Genomic DNA, 27,594 nt, shown 5'->3' with positions numbered 1-27,594 from the left:
CGGGACCCGACCCCACCCCCTTCTCCAGCTTTAAACAAGGTTTGCTATAGTTCCAACCACCCACAGAAACCAGGAAGCTGATTTTGCCAAATCTTCTTTAGTCACTATTAGTTTCGGCACCTGGTCAAAGTTAGTGCCTTTTTATTATTACATAGTGTATTATTACATATAGGGGATAAAGTTTAAATGTACATTGCTTATTGAAACTGCAGTCACAAGTGTGGCTTTGTGGTAATAGTTAAGCCCATTGTTTTATAGTTTTCAACAGGGACTACAGACATTGTTACCATTACCAAATGTTGGAGGTCATCATGATTTAACATATTTCTTCTTGAGAAATAACTCCTTGACCTTAAAGGAATTGTTAAGTGTAAAAATAAAAACTGGGTAAGAGGTGCAAGAGGTTTATTAACCCATAGCAACCAATCAACCGGTACTGTTTACAGGTCAACTGTTTCAAAGCAACATTTGATTAGTATACTTACTATACTACTCCTAAAACATACAGTTATGGGACCTGTTATTCAGAAGGCTTGGGACCTGGGGTTTTCTGGAGAAGGGGTCTTTCCATAATTTGGATCTTCATGCCTGTAATTCGGGGCTTTCTTGAGTACGGGTTTCGGAGAACGGATCTCATATTTGTGAAATTGTGCATCATGCTCTTTGAAATACTGCGAGTATCATTACACAGGCTACCATGGAAGCAGGTCATTTCCCCCATTACAATTTTTTTAAATCTTATCCTATATGCCAAATCTGACTAAATACATTTTGTTATGTTTAGAATTATACTTTTATATTGTCTACTCCAGCATTGGCAGCATAACAAAGTAAAAATATAACCAGAGGCATGATCTTAGAACTTACTGCTTGGTTAAACTAGGAAAAGGCTGAAGCAGTCTAAAAATGGAAAGTTGTTATAAGTAAATCTAAGATGGAAGGTAAAATATAAAGATTTTATTTCTATAGCTTGATGCAGAAGGGCAAAATATATATATATATATATATATATATATATTGATAAAATGTGGAACTCCATGTGAGTCATTATATTGTCTTTGTTTCTGTGCTATAGAAATCGTGCCCTGCTCCTTCTTATGGTTTGGCATGGCTCCAAAGTGCTTGTGCACAGCAAATATTTAGTGAAAGAATTACTCATTTAAAGTTTAGTTTTTAAACTCTTGACTTGCTTTGCAGTGACAAGCTCTTTCTGACTTTTTCCTCTCTTCCAGGCAACGTGGCTCCCGGGTCAGAATGTTTTCTTACTTTCGGAAGAAATTAAACTCGCACCTGGCAGAGCACCAACGACGCAGGGGTCGCCTTGTATCTAAGGATGGCAGGTGTAATATCGAATTTGGGAATGTGGAAGAGCAATCAAGAGTTGCATTCTTAGCTGATATTTGGACCACCATCTTGGACCTCAAATGGAGGTACAAAATGACAGTTTTTATTTCTGCATTTTTAGGAAGCTGGTTCCTTTTTGGCCTGCTGTGGTATGCTGTGGCTTATTTGCACAAAGATCTCCCAGAATTTAATCCTTCTGCAAATCACACTCCCTGTGTGGAAAACATAAATGGAATGACCTCCTCTTTTCTATTCTCTTTGGAGACTCAGGTGACCATTGGATATGGATTTCGTTGTGTGACTGAGCAATGTGCTACTGCAATATTTTTACTGGTTGTTCAGTCGATTCTGGGGGTAATAATTAACTCATTTATGTGTGGCGCTATTCTTGCTAAGATTTCTAGACCCAAGAAAAGAGCTAAAACCATCACTTTCAGCAAAAATGCAGTAATAAGCAAGAGAGGAGGAAAACTCTGTCTACTTATCAGAGTGGCGAATCTCAGAAAGAGTCTACTTATCGGGAGTCATATTTATGGAAAGTTGTTAAAAACTACTGTCACTCCAGAAGGAGAGACAATCATATTAGACCAAGTCAACATTGACTTTACAGTCGATGCCGGAAGCGAGAATCTGTTTTTTGTTTCCCCACTAACGATTTATCACATTATTGATAAAGACAGTCCTTTTTTTGAGATGTCTGCCGAGACTTTACTTCAGCACGACTTTGAACTTGTGGTCTTCCTTGATGGCACTGTCGAGTCCACAAGTGCTACCTGTCAAGTTCGTACATCCTACATTCCGGATGAAGTGCGCTGGGGGTACCGTTTTGCACCTCTTGTGTCCAAGACCAAGGAGGGCAAATATCGTGTGGATTTCTCCAACTTCAGCAAGACTTTGGAGGTAGAAACACCCCATTGTGCTTTTTGTCTTCAAAATGATAAAGATGCCAAAGAAAAAAGCAAAAAAGGATATGATAATCCAGCTTTTGTCCCGTCAGAACCAAAAGAAACTATTGACACTAAAATGTAGTATCACAAGTACTTTATTCTTAAGATCTGGCCTATACTTGTAATCTCGAAGTCCATAAGGACTGTGACTGTAATTTATTGATTCTCCATGAGAAAATTTATGTCATAGGACACCTATTTAGAAATGCCATTCTAAAAGGGGTGTACACCTACATACTCTTTTATATTTACTTTATTATTACCAAGTATTTTTAGAGCGCCAACATATTGCACAGCGCTTACAAACAGATGTTTGTCATAGGTATGAAGAGATTTGATTATACATACCTATAGTCTATATACCTTTCCTATAATGCTAATGAAATACAATACGATTACACTAAATCATATGAAAACTAGAAATAATGTAAATAAGTCACTATTATTATATACACTTCACATTAACAGACAGAGATGTTAAGGATAGAAATGGCATTAAAATCTGTCTATAACCATCCTTACATGATATACAAGCCTACATGATAATATTAAACTCAAACTAACTGTCACACTGCAACAAGGCACTGTTCTTTTAATACATATGCCAGTGCTATAAGGCTACACAATTTAACATAGTAGATGAGGTGGAAAAAAAAAAGACCCAGTTGATTGAGAGAGCAAAAAAAACCTTAGAAGGGGGAAAATTGCGTCTTGATTCCTGTCACTGGTCAACTCGAACAAAGAGTTAATTTCACTAACTTTCTCACTCTCTACAAAGACTTGCTTACAGATAAACAACCCTTCCTTGAAACTAATATATCTGCAAGCACAACAGTCTAGAGTAGATGAGTTCCATGACTTCTCACAATAAAAAACCCTTTCCCCATTTTAAGATGAAACCTCCACCTAAATTAATGCTTTCATGTCTATTGGAAGGATCTACTGGTGAATAAAGCATATTGTATGGTGCTCTTGTATAATTATACATAGGTATCATATCCTCCTAAGCACCTCTTCTTCAATGTAAATAACCCCAGCTTAGCCACCCTTTTGTCATAACAGAGACCTGCCATTATCAGCTTAGTTGCTATTCTTTGACTTTTTAATTAATATCTTTTAGTAAAGACTTTAGTATCTAGTACTAAAGACCAATGATGACCAAGTGCATCATTTTGCATGATTTCATTTGAGTAAAGCTCTTACAGGGCATCATGGGAATCACAGCTTTTCTACATTTAACCCAAATAGTTGGTGTAGCATAATGGCAGGTAAAACAGAAAGTAAGATTTCAGAGTAGCCCGATCTGTTTCACTTGGCATTCTAGACAGATACAGTATAGATATTAGAATGGAGACTACACAAGATACTTAAATGCATGAGGTTATTAGAAATCCCCATGGAATGCAGCATTACATTTTTAGACATTCATGTCCTTAGAGACTAGAGAGTGGGTGTTGTGCTATTATCTACCTTTCTCAAATAAAAAAATATCTAATATAATAAGTATATATATATATATATATATACAATATCAAAACAGGGGGGTTGTGGGAGCACTCTAAAGGCTTTAAAGTATATATATATAAGTATAATAAATGCTATTGCATATGTACCCAAAACAGGGGTTATTTTGTTACAAAGTTATGATCATAAAATTGATAAGCCACCATACCACGTCAAGGTAAACCCCGAATGGCGGTCCCTAACTTGTTTTATATTTTATGTGCATTTTAGCATTACCTGTAATCAATGTCCATTGAACGCTGTTTTTTCACTAAGGGCTAAATCCTCCCCAGCCAGCAATCAGGCTTTTAAAGGAGAGATATTCCCAAAACAAACGCCCAATTTTAAAAGCATAGGATCACCACTAGTTTAAAGGGGGGGGGTATGGGGGTGCTACAACCACTGAAGCTATGCCACAGCTCCTGGCTAAATATACAATATCAAAACAGGGGGGTTGTGGGAGCACTCTAAAGGCTTTAAAGTATATATATATATATAAGTATAATAAATGCTATTGCATATGTACCCAAAACAGGGGTTATTTTGTTACAAAGTTATGATCATAAAATTGATAAGCCACCATACCACGTCAAGGTAAACCCCGAATGGCGGTCCCTAACTTGTTTTATATTTTATGTGCATTTTAGCATTACCTGTAATCAATGTCCATTGAACGCTGTTTTTTCACTAAGGGCTAAATCCTCCCCAGCCAGCAATCAGGCTTTTAAAGGAGAGATATTCCCAAAACAAACGCCCAATTTTAAAAGCATAGGATCACCACTAGTTTAAAGGGGGGGGGGTATGGGGTGCTACAACCACTGAAGCTATGCCACAGCTCCTGGCTAAATATACAATATCAATACCTTGACGTGGTATGGTGGCTTATCAATTTTATGATCATAACTTTGTAACAAAATAACCCCTGTTTTGGGTACATATGCAATAGCATTTATTATACTTATATATACTTTAAAGCCTTTAGAGTGCTCCCACAACCCCCCTGTTTTGATATTGTATTGATTGATATTGTATTGATATTGTACACTGTTATTACATTGAGAATTTTAATTGTGCATTGTGAATTTTAATTGCGCATTGCCCACTTTTAAGAAGTGCTTGAAAGTGTCGTAATCTTTTGGAGCAAACATAAATTTTTCAGTAAGAAGTTTTATTACATTCACTGGGCACTGGCACTAACTATAAAATTCGCCTCTGGGTTTTCAAAATCTAAATTAAATTCGTACAAAGACTTTTATTACATTCCCCATATCTCTCTTAGCATAGATGATGATCAGCGTATATGCAATTAGGAAACTGCAAAAGAGGAGGAGAGGTCTACAGAAAGTACACAAAATCAGCAAATCTCAGCAATAAATTGTTCGTATTTAGAAAGCTGTACTAGACTAAGCTGATGTAAGGCCAGCATATGCAGGATTAAATAAAATGCACCTTTGAAATAGCACTGTAGAACTGTGAGGTATACGAGCAGAAATAAAAGACTTCCATGTTGCAGTGCTCAGTGGTCTCCCACGGCATTGTCAGGAAATCAAGAATGAATCAGTATCAGAGACAAGTTAAATAACACAAGGCCAAAAACGTTAAAGGATAAATGGAAGACAGAGGTACTTAGTGTACCTTTCACTCCAAAGAGGGCGTGTCAGTTTCATGCCTGGTGATTGACACAGGAGCAGCAACTAATATGACATGGGGTAAGTAAGTTGTCAGCACATTCATAGCAAAACCAAATAAAATGCTAAAGCTAATGAATAATATGTATACCAGAGGGAGTGGGGAAAGGTTTTCTTCACTGCCCTGTCTCCCAAACAGTCATCATCAGATTCTTATCAAAAATGTCCTAGGTAAATTGTAAATGACGCACTACAGGTCTTAATGAAAATACAAAAAAAGAAAAAACAAGTTTACTGTTTGTTAAATTGAATATGCCATACAAACTTGCAGCCTACTCCTGCATTAAAAAGTTGACATATTCGTGGTTCAGAAGCCTTTTAAAGCCTGGATATGTGTCTCAGGGCCAAATTCCCCTCCATCTTGCATTCCCTCTCCTGAGAAAAATATCCTATGTATAAAATGTATAAATGGAGAGCTTAGTGAAAATGACTAAACTCTTTTTCCATAGTTTCAGCATCACTGTGCCCATGGCTCAAGTTGCTACAGATTTTTACAGCTAACATACGATCAATGATCCTACAATGGATTTGTTGCACAGTAAATACTTTGGTGGGGGTGTGCAATATAATTTGCAGGTGCAGTTATTCGATTGATCTAAACTACATTCTAACTTAAAAGTGTAAGTGGCTCATGTTTAACAATGCATTATAACTGTTGCCTTGCTTTGCACTCATGATGTAGGTAGAGTGAAAAAAAAGCAATGTATAAAAGTTTACAAATTTGAAACAAATTTCAAGTAAACAGTTTGCAATCCTTTCTTTGCATGGCCATAAGTCAGTTCTATTTTACCCTTGGGGAATGTCAAATTCTTCTTATGCAAATTATGTTCACGCTTTAACCAGCTTCCAACTTGTGCAAATCCAAATTATATTTCTCTCCCACACAAACTCTCTCTGGAGAGAAAGAACTTATTTCATTAGTTGCACAAACCAGTTCTAGCTGGGTCTACCAAATAGCCCTCACGCTATGACCCATACAGTTAACCTACATGTTCTGTGAGAATAATTGCGCACTAAATCATAGACCTTTCCAGCCGTCACAAGGGGACTATATAAACATGTAAAATACTTCAGTATCTCTAAGGTTGGCTGCCTGGTTGTTTAAGATAAACCACTTGTCTTAGTCTGGCTTAAAGGAGAACTAAAGCCTAACTAAAGAAGTAGCTAGAAATGATGTACATTATGTTTTAGGCTTCTGTACCAGCCCAAGACAACCAGAGCCCTTTAGCAAGAAAGATCTGTGTCTCCAAAGATGCCCCAGTAGCCCCCATCTTCTTTTCTGCTGATTCAATGCACATGCTCTGTACTGCTATCACTTACTGAGCTTAGCGGCCCACTCACAATATACAGTACACATAGAATATAAATGTCACAATATAAGGCTGCTTAGTAATTAATACAGATAATTACTACATGGCAGCACAGAAAACAGTGCAATTGGCATCAGAATTTAATAATCAGCCTTGTAGCATCAGCTTATATTACAGGCCAACCTCATTTTCTGCTTGATAATTTGCAACGACCCCTAAGCTTAGCTTCTCAATAGCTACTCAGAGCCCACTGAGCCCACTGAGCCCACTGAGCATATAAGTGCTGCAGACACTTTCCAAGTGACAAGTTTGAAGTCATTGCTGCTATTGAGAAGCTGAAACTTTAGGCTGGTGCAATAAGTTCAGTATATAAAATATGGCATTTTTAGCCACATTCATTTTTAGGGTTTAGTTCTCCTTCAAGGGAAAGAGAGGAAATGGCCATCATAAAACTGCTAATCATGTGCCTGTATTTGTAGAACTTTAACATTCAACTAGAGTTTGAGCCATGTTAAATCTTGAGTGACACAATGCATAGAATAGTGAGTTTTCTATGTAATTATGCATTCTTGGTTTTCTTCAGCTCATATTTTTTTATGCAATAGTATTTCCTGAAGGTGTTTTTCATGAAGACTGCAGGACTAATTTTAGATGGTGAGGCAAAGTAAAAAAAACAATCCCAAAGCAAGCCCAGTTTTTCTCTCTCTTATTATTTCTATTTAGACACAGGTCATTTATAAACACTGGGTAAATTTGCACCTGGGCAGTAACACATAGCGACCAATCAGTGATTAGCTTTTTTCAGCCAGCTGCAGGTTGAACAGTGAAAGTAAACATCTGATTGGTTGCCATGGGTTACTGCCCTGGTGCAAATTTGCCCAGTCTTTATAAATGACCAACACTGAATGAAGAGCAAAGCATTTTGGTTGCAGGGCAGGAGCAGCAGAGAACATTAGATGCAAGAAAAAACTTTGGCAGAAGTTAAATATATAGCGTCCCCTCACCTGTGCAGGCTGTCCCTTGCAATCCAGCTCAAGATGTTGTTGATAATTTAGCTCATCTTAAAGCCTGGTTGCGCAGGTATGAGACTGTAATTCTTCCTGACTACATCACAAGGGTCTCATTAGGGGATCAAAACACTGGATTACTGTGATTTGGACCAACACTTGAATAAGCCAAAATAAGAAAGCCTTATTCATTTGGTCATTTGTGTCTCCCTGTGTATGACCATCTTAACAAGTTATATTATATTGTATTGAATGACTCATTAGTGATTTATTTCAGATTATACCATTATACACGTCTAATCACTGTATAGGTAGCAGTATAGTAAAAAAATATTATTTTAGTCTGAGAGACGGGATTCATTTGTATACTCACAGTTGTGGTGACTCATACAATCTTTTCCACTGAGGACTTGGTGCCATTCTCTGGAAAGAATGAAAAAAATTGAGGTGATGTTGAAATAAAATTAGACTTATTTTCAAGCTAAAGAGAAATTTACAAGGAGTATTGTATGAAATGTTTATGTAATATAATACTTATTGTTTTACTATGAAACACAGGGGCTTATCGCTTATCAAGTCTATCCAAGCTGCTGTCCACTAGAGCACAAAAAGGATGGAAGCAATCCGATTCCTCTAGGACAGGGGTCACCAACCATTTTTACCTGTGAGCCAGATTCAAGTGTTAAAAAAAAAAAAGGAGAGCAACATAAGCATGGAAGAAATAAATATGGGCTGTGATTGGCTATTGGTAGCCTCTGTGTGGACTGGCAGTCTACATGAGGCTCTGTTTGGCATAACATATGGTTTTTATGCAAATAAAGGAATTCAAAATGAGTGCCTGCTTTGCGGCCGCTGGGAGCAACATCCAATGGGTATGTGAGCAACATGTTGCTTGTGAGCCACTGGTTGGGGATCACTGATCTAGGATGACCAAAAGAGAACCTTACACGTTTTATTATCTAACACAAGCTTTTGTTTGCATAATGAAAGGGCCATCCCTGAAATTTGGTTTGGTTTTCCTTGCACAGCTAATACAGCATGTAAGGCTCTGTCTGACCTACCAAATTGAATCTGTGTGAGCTGCTGCGCAAAATGCTTAACTACTTCTTTTATCTAAAAGATCTCTCAGTCCCACTTGTGACAGTACCAGTCACAAGCATTTGCATACACTACAACACCCATGTCACCCACAATTAACTGCTCGGTCCACTGTCTATTCAAGCAGAAATAGTTTGTTAGGTGAGTCAACATCTCAGCGATACAAATTGCACATCAGCAGTTTAAATACAGAGACCACAACACTGGGGAAAATGAAAAGGGATAACTGATGGTGCTTTTCATGATTTTTATCCATTATACTATATTCACAGAACAAAAGTGTTACACTGTGCTTTACTGAGATTATTAGCAATTTGCTGTACATCAGTCCCTGCCCCAGTGCATTTTATAATCTAGAGCCACTATCATACATACAATAGGCTCAATTTTATCTAATTAACCTACTTGTATATTTTGTGGGAAGAAACAAGAATACCACTAATTTGTTCACCTTTAGCCACATGGCAGACTCTAAAGGGCATCACAACCATGGTGTCAGTATTTCCAATTTATTCTGGTCTCCTAAGCCAGTCAACCTTTTCAATAAGAGGGTACAAGGACCACCCACTCACCCCATTTTCATTAGGTATTCCACATTAACAATTCTTGTGTTGTGTGTATCGAAAGACTATGCCACAGAGCTATTGAAGGGGGTTTGCTTTCAGTATTAGTAGAAGATAAAAAAGCAATTGAGACCACTACAACTCTTTATTTATCTATTTATCAAGCTGTGTAAAATGATTTACAGAAGAGAAATTGTGTAACTTTTTTATTTAAATTTACAAAGCTGTGTATATTCTTTTACACGGCCTGCATGCAGCAATAAAGTCCAGCAGAAGTAACTGTGTAAAAAGTCTGTACTGGGGTTCATGCAGGGCACAGCCAATTAGCTAATATTTGGCACTGGTCAGAACAAATGTATAATTAATTAGGAGAATTATTCACAATTAGCTCTTGAATAAAGACGTATGAGATGGAGGGAATGTTTCCAATACTTTGCACGCTTGCTTATTAGTAGCAATGAAAAGCTTAACTAGCTAGTCATATTTCAGAATGGTTATAATAAGTGTTCTGCAACATTTTGATCATTTGATACATATTTATTTTTGCTTGATATGCACTGAACAAGTGACAGATTGAGTTGGATAGGTATTTGTTTAGCCAAGAATGTGGTTACATCTGGTTCATTCTGGAAATAATGAATCCTATTAACATCTGCATTGGTTAATGAAAAACTGGGATGTTTATACGTACAAAGGTCTAGTCACTAAAGTCCTAAACAAAATTAGTTTCAATCTTAACAATCAGAATGAATCAGCTTTAACACTATCTTACATTAACTACAGCACACTTTTAGTAATTTAACTACAGTATGTAGGAGACGTTTCTAAAGGAACATGTAGGGGAACTGAAGATTTAACTTTCCCCTGCTCCTCAAGAAGTCCCATATCAATAACCTATGCCCTGTGAGAACTAAGTATTCCACATTGGGCCAGCGCTGTTATATCACTTCCTAGGTCCCTAGTGTAAAAAGGAGAGGGAACAGGACCATGAGCTTCCAGAGGCCCTGAAGTGTAGGTAGGTCTCAGTACAGGAGTCCAAGATCAAGCCCTAAGGCAGTGATCATGTTGCTCACCAACCCCTTGAATGTTGCTCCCAGTGGCTTGGTTGCATAAAAACCAAGTTTACTGCCAAACAGAGCATCCTGTGGGGGCCAGTACACATAGGGGCTACCAATAGCCAATCACTGCCCATAATTGACACCACAGGAACATTTCGCATGCTTGTGTTGCTCTTTAACTTTTTATTACTTTGGATGTGGCTCACAGGTAAACAAGGTTGGGGGTCCCTGCCCTAAGGTAACCAATATTTAGTAGTGGTGGGTAGAGCAACCCGATGAATGAGGCTTAGCAAGTGGGTGTGGGTGTGGAAAACCAGAGTGGGAAATGTGATTAATGTGAGGATATCATTGTATAAGTTAAAAGTATTGCCAATGTAATTGTATATGAAAATGTTAAAAAGTTGTATTATTGTGCATGTAATTTTAGCATAAGCATAATATGTAGCAGCGTAATTTAAACAACCGGCCACCAGAGGGAAGTAGAGCGGAGGCAATATAAAAGCCCAGCTCAGATTGAATTAATTGACAGGGAAGAACACAACCTGTTGGAGGCTAATGCTGCTGTGGTTAAACTTTAATTGTGGACTACAATTCACACAATATGTTTCGGGCCTTACGTTCCCTTTCTCAAGTGATTGCCAGTCCTGGTCTGATTGGGGCTTCATTGGTGAAATTTTTGTTCAGGGAATGAGAAGAGGGGCCACACAGAAGCCAGAAGAGAGACTGCTAGGACTGGGCAGATAGGAGTCCCAGGGCGATGGCAAGAGAAATGAAAAGTTGGCCTAATGTAAGGAACTGTGTTTTTTGAAACCCCTATGGATGATTTTAGTGAATGTACTGTATAAGACAAAAAGATAACAACAAGGCACACACCACTTAATGCTTTTGCACAAAAACTCCAATTCTTCTTTATTAAGGTGAGATCCCAGCAAACGTTTCGAGGCCAGATCCGTTCCTCAAGTGAATGTACTGTATGTATAATGTGAAGTAGTATAGACTTATCCTGATACCCAGATGTGAATAAAAACAAGTTTAAGGAAGAAGGACTTCTGGTTTCTTTATTGGAAGAACATATTGGATAAAGAAGAGGAATATTTGCTATGTTTTGGAGCCTGGGTTTCCACCTGCCCATCTTCTATAAGTGATAGACAAGCTCCTATGTCAGCCACACCAAGACTGCAAACATAATAAGGACAAAATGTCCTAATAAAGGGTCCTTGAAATGAATTATATACTTCACCACTGATCTGTGCACATTGCATAGACACACTAGAAAACTCATGATTAGTGAACAGCACTGCATTTAGTAGAAAACGAATAAAGGAATTCCATTCCCAGCTGATTACCTTGCCAAAACTTATATTATAATTATTAACATTAAAATACTAATGCCAACAGTCCATTAACTCAAATTACAATTTTGCCATTAGCTATGGTCTGTTAAACATCAACAATCTTTTCTCTCTTTACCATATACAGTCCTAATGTGTACACTAGAGGGTACTATTTAGCCATGGCCAATACTTGCATTTAATTTAATGGAATAAACAAAATTACTGTGCACCAGTGATTGTCATTTGTCAGCTCTTCTACTGCTGGGCTGCAGAACATGTAGTTCTGATGATTTCATTTAGTTCTTTTGCATAATAATAATAATAATAATAATAATCATAATAATAATAATCATCATCAAATAAAGAAAGAGTGGAAATGTAATACTTACTTCAGGAATCATCTTTGTATTCAGCATAAGAATATGCCTCTCTATCAGTGATATACCTACAAACAACAATAAAAACCTTTTACTTATTTGAGTTGTCAGCTAGCTCAAAAGCACACATAATTGCCTCCTATGTCATCAGAACATTTTCAGACTAGGAAGGGTGCATACCTGCACCATGAGTAGCACCATGAATAGTAACTCCTTACAATACCTATTGCCCCCCAAGTAATTTGGCAAGAAAAAAAGCAGTTTACGGTTTTACTGCATTTGGTATATAGTACAGGTATGGGATCCATTATCCAGAAAGCTCAGAATTACGCAAAGGCCATCTCCCATATACACTATTATAATGAAATAACTCAAGTTTAAAAAAAAAAAATCTCTTTTCTCTGTAATAAAACAGAACCTTGTACTTAATCACAACTAAGATACAATTCATCCTTATTGGAGGCAAAACAATTCTATTGTTATGGGGTTATTTAATATTTAAAATATGTTTTAAATAGATTTAGGGAGATCCAAATTAGGAAAAGATCTCTGATCTGGAAAACCTCAGGTCCCAACTTGAGCATTCTGGATAACAGGTCCCATACCAGTCAGGCCAGGATTTGTGGCAAGGCCACAAAGGCCCAGGCCTAAGGCGGCAGAATTGTAGGGGCGGCATGCCATCCAGCCACTTGCTGAGGAGCACTGGGGATGCGCAGCTTGCCGAGAGAGGTCATCCACGGTCAAGCGATAGGACCATGTGGCCTAGGGGTGCCTGCACTGCAAATCTGGCCCTGGCGTCAGTGCGACCGGGGCAGGGAGGGAGGTAAGGAGAGGGAGTGCAAAGAGCAGTCGGGCCTACAGGGTTTTTCCCTGGTGTCCCGCTGGTCCAGTCCATCCCTGCAGACAAGTCACTGTGTGGCATGGCGCTTAGTAACAGTAACTATTTAAACACATAGATGGTCCATGTACAGGGCCATATTTATATTTATATATATATAAGCACCTGAGCACCTGTGCCTAGTGTGGCAGCTTTAAAGGTGGCCCTTGGGTGCCTATATACAAATGTCATTTTTTTAAAAAGAAAAAATTAATGATCTTCCCCAGACCTTACCATCTAAATCCAGTGGCAGAGCTGAAGGGGGGGGGAGTGAGGGGTGCCTGGGTCACGCACAGAGGTGACATCTAACTCACAGGTGCAGTTGTGTGGTGGTGGGGGGGGAGTAGGACATCCTTAGGTTGTTTTCCTACAATGGCATCGGACTGAAATATAGACTGCCCAATGTGGCACAAGCTGTTTGTAACACAGACTGTGCACCCAGTAAATTGTGAAAATGAAACAAAACTAACATACAGGTATTAGCAGATACATAAGCGGAAAATCTTAAAATAAAATAAGCAGTTAATTTAAACAAGGGGTTGGATGGTTTTTTAGTAAGTGAAAAAATATGGGGTTAGTGAAAATAGCTTTTAGTACAAAAAAAGGAACTGGTCTGATTGCCACCTGGGAGCCAGGAAGGATTTGTTCTCCCTTTTCTATTGCCTTCTCTGAATCAGTTATCAGTTAGGTAGGTTTAACTTGATGGACAGCCTTTTTTATTACTCATACTTTTCAATTAATCATTATATTGTTTTTAAAGTGACAAAACAGAGAAAAGGCAAATAATTATAGAAAGACACAAAACTTGGTACAGATATGTATCATTTGCTGTCGGAAGTAGGCTGCAATACAATAACGCAATGCAATACAATTATTCAACTTTGCACTTTACACAAAATAAATGAAGTGGATCTTGTTCAAACTATATTACTATGTTGTTGTGAAGACCAAACAGAAATGTAAAAGATTCGACAAACTTGCCTAAAATCTCCCTCAACAACTGCTCAGGATCTGCTCACTGAAAAACAAGTCAGCTGGTTTCCACACCCAACAGTTAACCCCAAGTTCATGTGACCGCATCAGTTTAAAGGGAAAGTTCACCAAAAAACATAATTACTCTAATTTTCCAGTATACGTTAACTAATAATTTAAATGGTTTCGAAATTATTTGCAAACTCCAATTATTTGCTATTAAAAGCAGAATCTGAGTCTTTTTCTATTCCTGCACTGCTGGTTCTGAATTCTGAAACAATATAACAGCAACTTACTAGACTGGAGGAGAACCGGCTTCTGCTTGTTTCAAGAGTAAGAACAGAATGAGATAGAAACAACTAATAATAAACTTTTACTTGCTATGAATAATAAGTTCAACCCTGAGCTCCAACCTGATTCAAGCACATAACTCTAGAAAGTAATAAGATTGTGTAGCATTCTGAGCTTCTAGTACTACATTTACATATTTAACCAATTTAAACCAACTGCTTTTTTATTGAATTTATCAGAGCAGTATTTATATATCAGCACCTGAGGGCCTGTGCATAGAGGGCAGCTTTAGGAGGTGACCCTTGAAAATTTAAATTTTTTTAGTATTTGCATTTGGAGATGAATTTCACAAAAGTCACTTTAAAGGGCAAATCAACCTCAAAATAGAAATTTGTCGATTAAAAGAAACAATTCTAAGCAACTTTCCAAAACACATCAAATATAATCTGAGCCACCAGGGCAGAGAATAGAAAAGGACAGACAAACACTGCTTTCAATAGTAATACATATACAAATAAATTAAACCATAGAAAATTGTAATGAATGTATATTGCAAAGTTGCTTAAAATTATGTTTTATTTTGCAGGTATTGGCTCCATTATCTGGAAACTAGTGACGCAGAAACTTCCAAATTACGGAGAGACCGTCTCCCATAGACTCCATTTTATCAAAATAATCCAAGTTTTTAAATATAAAAAAAAACAGTACCTTGTACTTGACCCAAACTAAGAAATATGTAATCCTTATTGGAAGCAAAAGCAGCCTATTGGGTTCATTTAATGTTTACATGATTTTGTAGTCAACTTAAGGCATGAAGATCCAAATTACAGAAATATCCATTATTTGGAAAACCCCAGGCCCTGAGCATCCTGGAAAACAGGTCCCCTGTCTAAGGCAAAAAATAATTTTTGAAACTGACATTAGGGTTGCCTCCTTTCCCACCGATAAACTCTGGGGGGAGGTGGGGCCATGATGCAGTGGGGGTGGGGCCGTGATGGGCGGACTGTGATGGGATGGGATTGTGATGTTGGGGGTGGCGCTATGACGTGCCGATCAGCAGTTGGTCGTTAGCCACCTCAATTTTCGGAAATCTTGCCCGGTTTTCCTAATTTGGAAAACTGGGCAGCCAGTTTTGATCTGAACAGCTCTTCAAAAAAACGGGCTGTTTGGGTCAACCCTAGTTGACATTCCCTTTTAAAGATAAATCAACAATCATCTGAACGCAACTTTAATTTAATACCGACACCAAAGTGCTTTTCAACAGCAATGATTTGCAATAAAAATTTGAAACCGATAACTTCAAATGGTAAATAATTATTGTTATTAATAATTGTTATTAATTAATAATTTCATGATTTAGCCAATACTTTTAAACACAAAAAATCATACCTACAGTTAAGCAGTTCCCCACTACCCCTAATGCACGGCAAACACAAGTGATGCCAGAAGGCCAAATTAACATGGTAGGCTGCATTCAGTATATAACAAGAAAAAATATGAACGAATATTTTGGATTAAAAACTCACTTTATTAATTTCTTTAGTTCATTATAGACTAATATTAATAGAATCTTTAATTATTACATTGTTGCTTTTATGAACCTGAAATATAAATCGAACCACCAACAGCACCATAGAGTTGATTGCTGACGTATAAAATAATATAAATCTCCCTTAAACAGGTGCTAAAAAACAATTTAAATGTCAGGGGGGCCACATTTATTTGTAGTCAGAAAACGTGTTAGGTCCAGATGTGGTCCCCAAAACACTAGTCCGATATACCTGCCCTAAAGAAAAGTAGCTTCACACATGTAGGTAATGGGACAAAATATACTGTATGTTTCATATTGTCAAGTGTAAATTGCAGTTCAGTCACTAGATGGTAGCAACCTCTAATGCTGGGAAGTTTCTAGTCAGGAAAAGTACTAGGCATAAGAACCTTTACAAAGAAGTGTTAAGAAGGAAGTGCCTTGTTTGTCAAAGCAGAACAGAAAGACGTTTTGGGGGTGATATGATAACTATATAAGTAATATATATAAGTTGATCATATAATCATCTCTTTATTTTTCAGTAGATCCTTTCAGCTGACAAATGGGCACCCATTCCAACTTGAAGAAAAGAGGTTCCGCCTAAATATTCGGAAAGGGGTTTCTTACAGTGAGAGCTGTGAATTAGTGGAATTCTCTCCTTGAATCAGTTGCACAGGCTGATACATTAGATAGCTTTAAGAAGGGGTTGGATGGCTTTTTAGCAAGTAAAGGAATACAGGGTTATGGGAGATAGCTCATAGTCCAAGTTGATCTAGTGCAGGTCCAGACTGAGAATTAAAATAGGCCCTGGCATTTTAGGTACACAGGGTCCAATCAGCCCACATAGAGGCCCAAACAGCCCCCACCAGCCCACTAAATACTGACTTTCTATAGCACCTTATAGCAGCCCTTCTGGCATTTACCTGAGCCCACAGATTGCTAGTCGGGGCCTGATCCAGGGACTGGTCTGATTGGCATCTTGGAGTAAGGAACGAAGGAATTTTATCCCCCTCTGAGGCAAATTGGAGAGGCTTCAAACGGGTTTTGTTGCCTTCCTCTGGATCAGCTAGCAGTTAGGCCGATAATATATATGTTGAACTTGATGGACGTGTGTCTTTTTTAAACCTAACTTGTTTGTTAGTATGTTTTCTGGTGTTTCCCCAGTCAGAGTCCAGCTGGAGCAGACTGATGTGGCCCAGTGGAGCTTGCCTTAGAGGTATAGGGCAGACAGGCCATTTAGCACGAGCAGCTAAACCTGCCAGTTAAAGGACATGGAAAGTGAAAATCACTCGAGGTGACTATTTGTCAGACACCCCCCAAAGATTACAAATTATAACCTTGGATTAATGCTACTTCATTGGCTTCTGGGATTTTCATGTCAACACGGCTTCCCTATGTTCAGCTGCTTCCTTGTGGTGCTTTGGGTTTTTGGAACCATGCACATTTTATTAAGAAAAAGCTACACAACCTCATCACTTTATTAGCCTCTGTGAAAAATCTTTTCACAACTGAAAATGAAGCTTTTTTTTAATTCTAGAGGAATACCCTCTACCTCACTTAATGAACTGACTGTAAGAGAGAGTATGAGCCCTATTTACATCTACATAATTAACTCCCCATAGGTGCCTCTTTTCTACTATAAACAAATCAAACTTTTACAGATGTTCTTCATAATTGATCTTCCATACCCCTCTTCTCTTATAAAGCCTTTCAGTTCTTTAATGTCCTGTTAATTAATATGTTACTAGGGTGAAATGGAATCACACACAGGTCAGTAGCTCTCTTTCCTGACTGTCCCACTGAGAGAATCCTCTTAACCGCAAACAGAGCGCTGTCAGTATTCCAGAAATGTCCCTGCTTTTGCTTTATAATATGGGACAGTATGTGTATATACAGTTTGCACAACTCCATGTTGTTTACGCAGCTAGGTCTACAAGTAAATTCCAGAGGCTTATTTTTCAGGCAATCGCATACAGGGCAACTAGTACATAGCTGCTTAAGACAGTATATGCTCTTGCTTAGAAATACAGTATTTCATTCAAAATGTATTGCATTTTGCCTGAATTTTATTGTCACTTTGTTGAAAGATGCTTATTCTTTTTAATTGTCTATTTAACTCTGCATTTTTATCCTGAGATAAGGGATGCAGTCATATTCTTCCAGGCCAGCACAGCAATCTAAGGGCTATGGCACACATTGAGATTAGTCGCCCAGAATAAATATGTTCTACTGCAGCCATAGCACTTATAAGAGGGGGTTATTGAAGAAAATTGAAGAAATACTTTTGTTCCCCCATATTTATCACATAGACACTAGAGGGCCTTTGCCTAGGGTGACAGCTTTAAGGGGCGGCCCTTGGATACTAACAATAGTTGCCTCTTGGTAAAATGTTATTGGGGGCTTTGGATTTAATTATAAAAAATGAATTCCCAACTGACTGAAGCATTAAAGACTCACCAGTGTATATGATGAGTTTAGCTAAGGGGAGCAGAATTACATAAAGATGAGGGAAAAGGCTTGTACACAATTCAATGAATAGGGATGTAGCGAACGTCGGAAAAAAAGTTCGCGAACATATTCGCGAACTTGCGCAAAAACGCGAACGGTTCGCGAACCCCATAGACTTCAATGGGAAGGCGAACTTTAACATCTAAAAAAAAAATTTCTGGCCAGAAAAATGATTTTAAAGTTGTTTAAAGGGTGCAACGACCTGGACAGTGGCATGCCAGAGGGGGATCAAGGGCAAAAATGTATCTGAAAAATCTGCCTGTGTGTGCTTGGAAGAGATAGTGTAGGGGGAGAGCTGTTAGTGATTTCAGGGACAGATGATAGTAAGTTTGCTGGCTAGTAATCTGCTTGATACTGCTCTGTATTGGAGGGAGAGAAGTCTGCAGGGATTTGAGGGACATTTTAGCTTAGGTAGCTTTGCTGGCTAGTAATCTACTGTTCTCTTTAAACAACTGCCATACGTTGACCTTGTAGGCATTGTTTGCCCAGTTTTTTTGGACGCAGCCACTGAAGCACAGTTGCCAGAAAAAATATGCCATATAAATGCTGAAAATAGTCATTTTTCGCCATACGTTGACCTTGTAGACATTGTTTGCCCAGTTTTTTTGGTTGCAGCCACTGAAGCACAGTTGCCAGAAAAAATATGCCATATAAATGCTGAAAATAGTCATTTTTCGCCATACGTTGACCTTGTAGACATTGTTTGCCCAGTTTTTTTGGTTGCAGCCACTGAAGCACAGTTGCCAGAAAAAATATGCCATATAAATGCTGAAAATAGTCATTTTTTGCCATATACGTTGAGTCAACGTATGGCAAAAAATGACTATTTTCAGCATTTATATGGCATATTTTTTCTGGCCTCTGTGCTTCAGTGGCTGCGGCCAAAAAAACTGGGCAAACAATGCCTACAAGGTCAACGTCGTTGACCTTGTAGGCATTGTTTGCCCAGTTTTTTTGGCCGCAGCCACTGAAGCACAGAGGCCAGAAAAAATATGCCATATAAATGCTGAAAATAGTCATTTTTTGCCATACGTTGACTCAACGTATATGGCAAAAAATGACTATTTTCAGCATTTATATGGCATATTTTTTCTGGCCTCTGTGCTTCAGTGGCTGCGGCCAAAAAAACTGGGCAAACAATGCCTACAAGGTCAACGTCGTTGACCTTGTAGGCATTGTTTGCCCAGTTTTTTTGGCCGCAGCCACTGAAGCACAGAGGCCAGAAAAAATATGCCATATAAATGCTGAAAATAGTCATTTTTTTGGTCGCAGCCACTGAAGCACAGTTGCCAGAAAAATTATGCCATATAAATGCTGAAAATATGCATTTTTTTGGTTGCAGCCACTGAAGCACAGAGGCCAGAAAAATTATGCCATATAAATGCTGAAAATATGCATTTTTTTGGTTGCAGCCACTGAAGCACAGAGGCCAGAAAAATTATGCCATATAAATGCTGAAAATATAAATTTTTTTGGTTGCAGCCACTGAAGCACAGAGGCCAGAAAAATTATGCCATATAAATGCTGAAAATATGCATTTTTTGGTTGCAGCCACTGAAGCACAGAGGCCAGAAAAATTATGCCATATAAATGCAGAAAATATGCATTTTTTTGGACGCAGCCACTGAAGCACAGTTGCCAGAAAAAATATGCCATATAAATGCTGAAAATAGTCATTTTTTGCCATACGTTGACCTTGTAGACATTGTTTGCCCAGTTTTTTTGGTTGCAGCCACTGAAGCACAGAGGCCAGAAAAAATTAAACCAGTAGGGTTTGCACCCTAGTTTGTAACGGTGGCGGAGGGAGGAGGAGGACGCTAAAGGACAGCTGTGTGTGGAGTCATGAGGCTTGAAGAGAAGGACAGCTGCATAGAAGTCAGAACAAGTCTTCCGGCGTGCAGTAACCCTCCGAGATCCACCCCTCATTCATTTTAATAAAGGTCAGGTAATCGACACTTTTGTGACCTAGGCGAGTTCTCTTCTCAGTTACAATCCCTCCTGCTGCACTGAAGGTCCTTTCTGAGAGCACACTTGAGGCTGGGCAAGACAAGAGGTTCATGGCAAATTGTGACAGCTCTGGCCACAGATCAAGCCTGCGCACCCAGTAGTCCAGGGGTTCATCGCTCCTCAGAGTGTCGATATCTGCAGTTAATGCCAGGTAGTCCGCTACCTGCCGGTCGAGGCGTTCTTTGAGGGTGGATCCAGAAGGGTTGTGGCGCTGCCTTGGACAGAAAAACATTTGCATGTCTGACGTTACAGACTGGCCAAAGGGCTTTGTCCTTGCAGGTGTGCTCGTGGCAGGATTACTGGCACCTCTGCCCCTGGAATGTTGATGAGTTCCTGAAGTGATATCACCCTTAAAAGCATTGTACAACATGTTTTGCAGGCTGGTTTGTAAATGCCGCATCTTTTCGGACTTGTGGTATGTTGGTAACATTTCTGACACTTTATGCTTGTACCGAGGGTCTAGTAGCGTTGCGACCCAGTACAGGTCCTTCTCCTTAAGCCTCTTGATACGGGGGTCCTTCAACAGGCATGACAGCATGAAAGACCCCATTCTCACAAGGTTGGATGCAGAGCTATCCATCTCCGCTTCCTCATTATCAAGGACTGCATCATCCACGGTCTCCTCCCCCCAGCCACGTACAAGACCAGGGGTCCCCAAAAGGTCACCACTAGCCCCCTGGGAAGCCTGCTCCTGTTGGTCCTCCTCCTCCTCCTCCACAAAGCCACCTTCCTCCTCTGACTCCACTTCTGGCACCTCTCCCTGCGTTGCAGCAGGTGCCTGGGTTCGTTCTGGTGATTCCGACCAGAAATCGTGCGCTTCCAGCTCCTCGTCACGCTGGTCTACAGCCTCATCTGTCACTCGTCGCACGGCACGCTCCAGGAATAAAGCGAAGGGTATTAGGTCGCTGATGGTGCCTTCGGTGCGACTGACCATATTTGTCACCTCTTCAAAAGGTCGCATGAGCCTGCAGGCATCGCGCATAAGCACCCAGTAACGGGGGAAAAAAATCCCCAGCTGTGCAGATCCAGTCCTACCACCCAGTTCAAAAAGGTACTCGTTGACGGCCCTTTGTTGTTGCAGCAGACGTTCCAACATAAGGAGCGTTGAATTCCAGCGAGTCTGGCTGTCAGAAATCAAACGCCTGACTGGCATGTTGTAGCGCTGCTGAATGTCAGCAAGGTGTGCCATGGCTGTGTAGGAACGTCTGAAATGGGCCGACACCTTTCTGGACTGGGTGAGAACGTCCTGGAATCCTGGGTACTTGGAGACAAAACGTTGGACTATTAAATTTAACACATGTGCCATGCAGGGCACATGTGTTAAATTGCCTAGTCTCAACGCTGCCAACAGATTGCTTCCATTGTCACACACCACTTTTCCGATCTGCAGTTGGTGTGGGGTCAGCCACCGATCGGCCTGTGACTGCAGAGATGACAGGAGTACAGATCCGGTATGGTTTTTGCTTTCCAGGCACGTCATCCCCAAGACAGCGTGACAACGGCGTACCTGGCACGTCGAATAGCCTAGGGGGAGCTGGGGGTGCACAGGTGTGGAGGAGGAGAAGGAGGACCCAGCAGCAGAGTAAGAAGAAGAAGAAGACGAGGTAGAGAGCGATGGAGGAGTAGAGGTGGTGGCAGAACCGCGTGCAATCCGTGGCGGTGACACCAACTCCACTGTTGTTGTTGAGCTACCCATTCCCTGCTTCCCAGCCATTACCAAGTTCACCCAGTGGGCAGTGTAGGTGACATACCTGCCCTGACCATGCTTGGAGGACCATGCGTCAGTAGTCATATGGACCTTTGGCCCAACACTAAGTGACAGAGATGCGGTAACTTGGCTCTGCACATGTTGGTACAGGTGTGGTATTCCCTTTTTAGAAAAAAAATTGCGGCTGGGTACCTTCCACTGCGGTGTCCCAATTGCTACAAATTTGCGGAAGGCCTCAGAGTCCACCAGCTGGTATGGTAAAAGCTGGCGGGCTAAGAGTGCAGACAAGCCAGCTGTCAGACGCCGGGCAAGGGGGTGACAGTCAGACATTGGCTTCTTACGCTCAAACATGGCCTTCACAGAAACTTGGCTGGTGGCAGATGACTGGGAATGGGAACAGGTGGTCAAGGTGGAAGGCGGAGTGGAGGGTGGTTCAGACGGGTCAAGGAGAGCAGAGGTAGAGCAGTAAGATGCTGGACCAGAAGGAGTGTGGCTTTTAGTTTGCCTGTTGCCTTTGAGGTGTTGCTCCCAAAGTGCTTTGTGCTTGCCGCTCATGTGCCTTCGCATAGAAGTTGTACCTATGTGGCTGTTGGGCTTACCAAGGCTCAGTTTCTGACTGCACTCATTGCAAATTACAATGCTTTTGTCAGAGGCACACACATTAAAAAAATCCCACACTGCTGACTTTTTGGAAGTGTGCGATCTGGCGGTAACAGTAGAAGTTGGCGGCATTGGCGGCAATGGCGGGTGCGTTGGCCGGCTGAACACAGGTGCCGATACATGTTGTTGCCCTACTGATCCCTGCGGGCTGTCCTCCCTGCTTCTTCTAAGTCTTATTCTCCTACTGCCTCTCTGACTCTCCGTCTCTCCATCTGAACTACCCTCCTCTTGCTCTCTTCTACTAGGCACCCACAAAACATCAATCTCCTCATCATCATTCTCCTCAGATGCATCAATTTCTTCTGACACATCACAGAAGGAAGCAGCAGCGGGGACCTCCTCCTCATCACTCATTATGTCCATCTCTGTCGTGTTCTCTGCCAGAATTAAATCTGGTGTAAGGTCCTCATCTCCTTCATCTTCTTCTGGCAATAATGGTTGCGCATTACTCAGTTCAAGAAACTCATGGGAAAATAACTCCTCTGACCCCAGTGAAGAAGGGGCACCGGTGGTGGAGGAAGTGTTACGTGGGGTGGCCATAGCAGTGGAGGATGAGGAGGATGTTGTGGTAAAGTTAGAAACGGTAGAGGATGGGGTGTGCTGTGTAAGCCAGTCAACTACCTCTTCAGCATTTTGGGAGTTCAGGGTCATTGGCTTTTTAAAACTGGGCAATTTGCTAGGGCCACAGGATTGCATAGCAGCACGGCCCCTAGCACGGCCTCTGCGTGGCGGCCTGCCTTTGCCTGGCATTATTTTTTAAAAAACAACAACAACAACAAAAACTCAGTTGGTTTTTCTGGAAACGATAATACACACAGCTAGATGGCGGGTTGAAGAAAACAGTGTGCAAATAATGCCTACAAGGTCAACGTATACACTACTACAGCGGTGGATACGGATTACGTAAAATATATTATGGCTGCTTGAAAAAAGTCACTCCGGTGTTTTTTCTGGAGACGGTAATATTATGGATATTTAGACAGAATGTGAACAAGGTCACACAGCTAGATGGCGGGTTGAAGAAAACACTGTGCAAATAATGCCTACAAGGTCAACGTATACACTACTACAGCGGTGGATACGGATTACGTAAAATATATTATGGCTGCTTGAAAAAAGTCACTCCGGTGTTTTTTCTGGAGACGGTAATATTATGGATATTTAGACAGAATGTGAACAAGGTCACACAGCTAGATGGCGGGTTGAAGAAAACAGTGTGCAAATAATGCCTACAAGGTCAACGTATACACTACTACAGCGGTGGATACGGATTACGTAAAATATATTATGGCTGCTTGAAAAAAGTCACTCCGGTGTTTTTTCTGGAGACGGTAATATTATGGATATTTAGACAGAATGTGAACAAGGTCACACAGCTAGATGGCGGGTTGAAGAAAACACTGTGCAAATAATGCCTACAAGGTCAACGTATACACTACTACAGCGGTGGATACGGATTACGTAAAATATATTATGGCTGCTTGAAAAAAGTCACTCCGGTGTTTTTTCTGGAGACGGAAATATTATGGATATTTAGACAGAATGTGAACAAGGTCACACAGCTAGATGGCGGGTTGAAGAAAACACTGTGCAAATAATGCCTACAAGGTCAACGTATACACTACTACAGCGGTGGATACGGATTACGTAAAATATATTATGGCTGCTTTAAAAAAGTCACTCCGGTGTTTTTTCTGGAGACGGTAATATTATGGATATTTAGACAGAATGTGAACAAGGTCACACAGCTAGATGGCGGGTTGAAGAAAACACTGTGCAAATAATGCCTACAAGGTCAACGTATACACTACTACAGCGGTGGATACGGATTACGTAAAATATATTATGGCTGCTTGAAAAAAGTCACTCCGGTGTTTTTTCTGGAGACGGTAATATTATGGATATTTAGACAGAATGTGAACAAGGTCACACAGCTAGATGGCGGGTTGAAGAAAACACTGTGCAAATAATGCCTACAAGGTCAACGTATACACTACTACAGCGGTGGATACGGATTACGTAAAATATATTATGGCTGCTTGAAAAAAGTCACTCCGGTGTTTTTTCTGGAGACGGTAATATTATGGATATTTAGACAGAATGTGAACAAGGTCACACAGCTAGATGGCGGGTTGAAGAAAACAGTGTGCAAATAATGCCTACAAGGTCAACGTATACACTACTACAGCGGTGGATACGGATTACGTAAAATATATTATGGCTGCTTGAAAAAAGTCACTCCGGTGTTTTTTCTGGAGACGGTAATATTATGGATATTTAGACAGAATGTGAACAAGGTCACACAGCTAGATGGCGGGTTGAAGAAAACACTGTGCAAATAATGCCTACAAGGTCAACGTATACACTACTACAGCGGTGGATACGGATTACGTAAAATATATGAATGCTGCTTGAAAAAAGTCACTCCGGTGTTTTTCTGGAGACGGTAATATTATGGATATTTAGACAGAATGTGAACAAGGTCACACAGCTAGATGGCGGGTTGAAGAAAACAGTGTGCAAATAATGCCTACAGGGCAAATAATGCCTAAAAGGTCAACTTATACACTACTACAGCGGTAGTAAAATAAAAAAAAGTTAAATAAAAAAAAATTAATATTAAAAAAAAAAATTAAAGTTAGTGCTGCTGAACTACTAGGAGCAGCAGATTAGCACACCAGTCCCACTCCCCAACACTGCTAGACTAATAGCACTGGGCTCTTATAGTAGTAGTAGTAGTAGTAGTAAAACAACAAAAAAATAAATAAAAGCAGTCCTTACAAGGACTACTGTTATTGCAGCAGTCAGCAGATGAGATCAGAAGCAGGACAGCTGCCCACTGCAGCTACATACAGAGCACTGCAGTAGAAGGTAGATTACTAGCCAGCAAAGCTACCTAAGCTAAAATGTCCCTCAAACCCCTGCAGACTTCTGTCCCTCCAATAACAGAGCAGTATCAAAACGATTACTAGCCAGCAAACTTTCAACTGTCCCTGAAATCACTAACAGGCAGCAGCTCTCTCCCTACACTATCTCTTCAGCACACACAGGCAGAGTGAAAAAACGCTGCAGGGCTTCGGTTTTTATAGGGAAGGGGAGTGGTCCAGGGGAGAGCTTCCTGATTGGCTGCCATGTACCTGCTGGTCTGGGGTGAGAGGGCAAAAAAAAGCGCCAACAATGGCGAACCTAAAATGGCGAACGTCGCGCGACGTTCGCGAACTTCCGGCGAGCGCGAACACCCGATGTTCGCGCGAACAAGTTCGCCGGCGAACAGTTCGCGACATCTCTATCAATGAACAGACCAAGTTAAAAAGTTTTTATTTAAACAACATGTAAAAAAAGCCTTACATGTTCTATTCACTCCTGGCATGCAGGGCTGGTCCTATCAAATGTGGGGCCCAATTGGGACCATGTTGGCGGGGCCCCTAGACAAAGTGTTGCTGGCTACTGACACAGCAAGTATTTAGGAAAATAAGGGCATACAGGCACAAAATAGAAAGGAAAGGGGCAGTGCGGGGCCCCCAGAGGTGCGGGGCCCAATTGGGCCCAATTGGTCCAATTGGCCTAAGGCCGGCCCTGCTGGCATGAAGCATATGATGAAACACCAGGAGAGCACACAATACATAGGGCTTGTTAGAGTGTGTGCCTTTTTTCTCATCTTTAAAGAGATACTGTCATGGGAAAAAAATTCAAACCCCATCAGTCAATAGTGCTGCTACAACAGAATTCTGCAATGAAATCCAGTGCAGATCTTTTTATATTTAATTTTGAAATCTGCCCCCATTCATGTGACTTGTGCTCTGATAAACTTCAGTAACTCTTTAGTGCAAGTTAGAGTGATATCACCCTCCCCCCCAGCAGCCTAACAACAGAACAATGGGAAGATAACCAGATAGCAACTCCCTAACACAAGATAACAGCTGCCTGGTAGGTCTAAAAGCAACACTCAATAGTAAAATCCAGGTTCCACTGCAACACATTTAGTTACATTGAGTAGGAGAAACAGCAGCCTGCCAGAAAGCAGTTCAATCCTAAAGTGTTGGCTCTGAAAGCACATGACCTGGCAAAATGACCTGAAATGGCATACCAATATTACAACTAAGAAAAAATACATTTGTTGGGTTTAGGGTTGCCACCTGTCCGGTATATTACCGGCCTAGCCGGTAAAAATGATGGTTGATCCCAATGTTTTTAATAGGGAAAAAAGATAAATATGTAGGAAGGCCGGTATTTTTTTCCAGAAAAGATGGCAACCCTAGTTGGGTTAGGAATGCAATTTTACATGGTAGAGTGGATTATTTGCAGTGTAAACAGTGTCATTTAGAAATAAAAACTAAGTCATAAAAATCATGACAGAATCCCTTTAAGAGCTTTGGATTTAGCCATGTATCTTCTGCTCTGAAACAATTGGTTCCAGTTCAATCCGCTCAGAAGTCAGGATTGGATGGGTACTAGTGCACAGGGCTCATTCATAACTTCACTATATAATATAAATACAGGGAATAAAATAAAAGCTATCCACTCTATAACAATACACAGTGACACAGCATTTACATCACACTGCAAAGTTCTATATGGCCGCAGTTCATTTTCCCACTGGCTGGTGGTACAGTGTGTGTGCAGTGTTAATCCTTAACCAATTGTTCTTGAATTTAATGCAGAACTCAAGTGCTTCTGTTTTAGAGGATAATCTTATTTATTCTGGGGGTCTGCCATGACTGTAGAGTAAGAGACTGTTTCAATCTTGGGCTATGCTTTCCAGCACAATACATTTCATTGTTCTCCTTAAATGAGAACATTTTCTGTCAAAGCAT

General features: G+C 40.3%; 2 protein-coding genes across 2 annotated transcripts in view; one reads left to right on the top strand and one right to left on the bottom strand.

Moving 5' to 3' along the window:
* kcnj5.L (potassium inwardly rectifying channel subfamily J member 5 L homeolog) overlaps nucleotides 1-14,140 on the bottom strand; it is a gene marked incomplete at its 5' end in the record, with an annotated part of 52,891 nt that extends 38,751 nt beyond the window's left edge. Inside the window, 3 exon segments of the mRNA NM_001163392.1 lie at nucleotides 8,173-8,222; nucleotides 12,242-12,297; nucleotides 14,088-14,140. Of these exon segments, the coding sequence (NP_001156864.1) occupies nucleotides 8,173-8,222; nucleotides 12,242-12,253 (62 nt within the window).
* kcnj1.L (potassium inwardly rectifying channel subfamily J member 1 L homeolog) lies at nucleotides 1,201-3,794 on the top strand (the record flags this gene model as incomplete). The annotated part of the gene is given in 1 exon segment (NM_001093969.1): nucleotides 1,201-3,794. A coding segment is annotated over 1 exon segment (1,119 nt). The 5' UTR covers nucleotides 1,201-1,254.
* Nucleotides 14,141-27,594: the final 13,454 nt, after the last annotated feature.

The sequence above is a fragment of the Xenopus laevis genome, chromosome 7L (genome assembly GCF_017654675.1).
Source record: "Xenopus laevis strain J_2021 chromosome 7L, Xenopus_laevis_v10.1, whole genome shotgun sequence".
NCBI classification, from domain to species: Eukaryota; Metazoa; Chordata; class Amphibia; order Anura; family Pipidae; genus Xenopus; species Xenopus laevis.
Note: the sequence above shows the minus strand (reverse complement) of the source record. Positions and strands in the feature narration are given on the sequence as shown.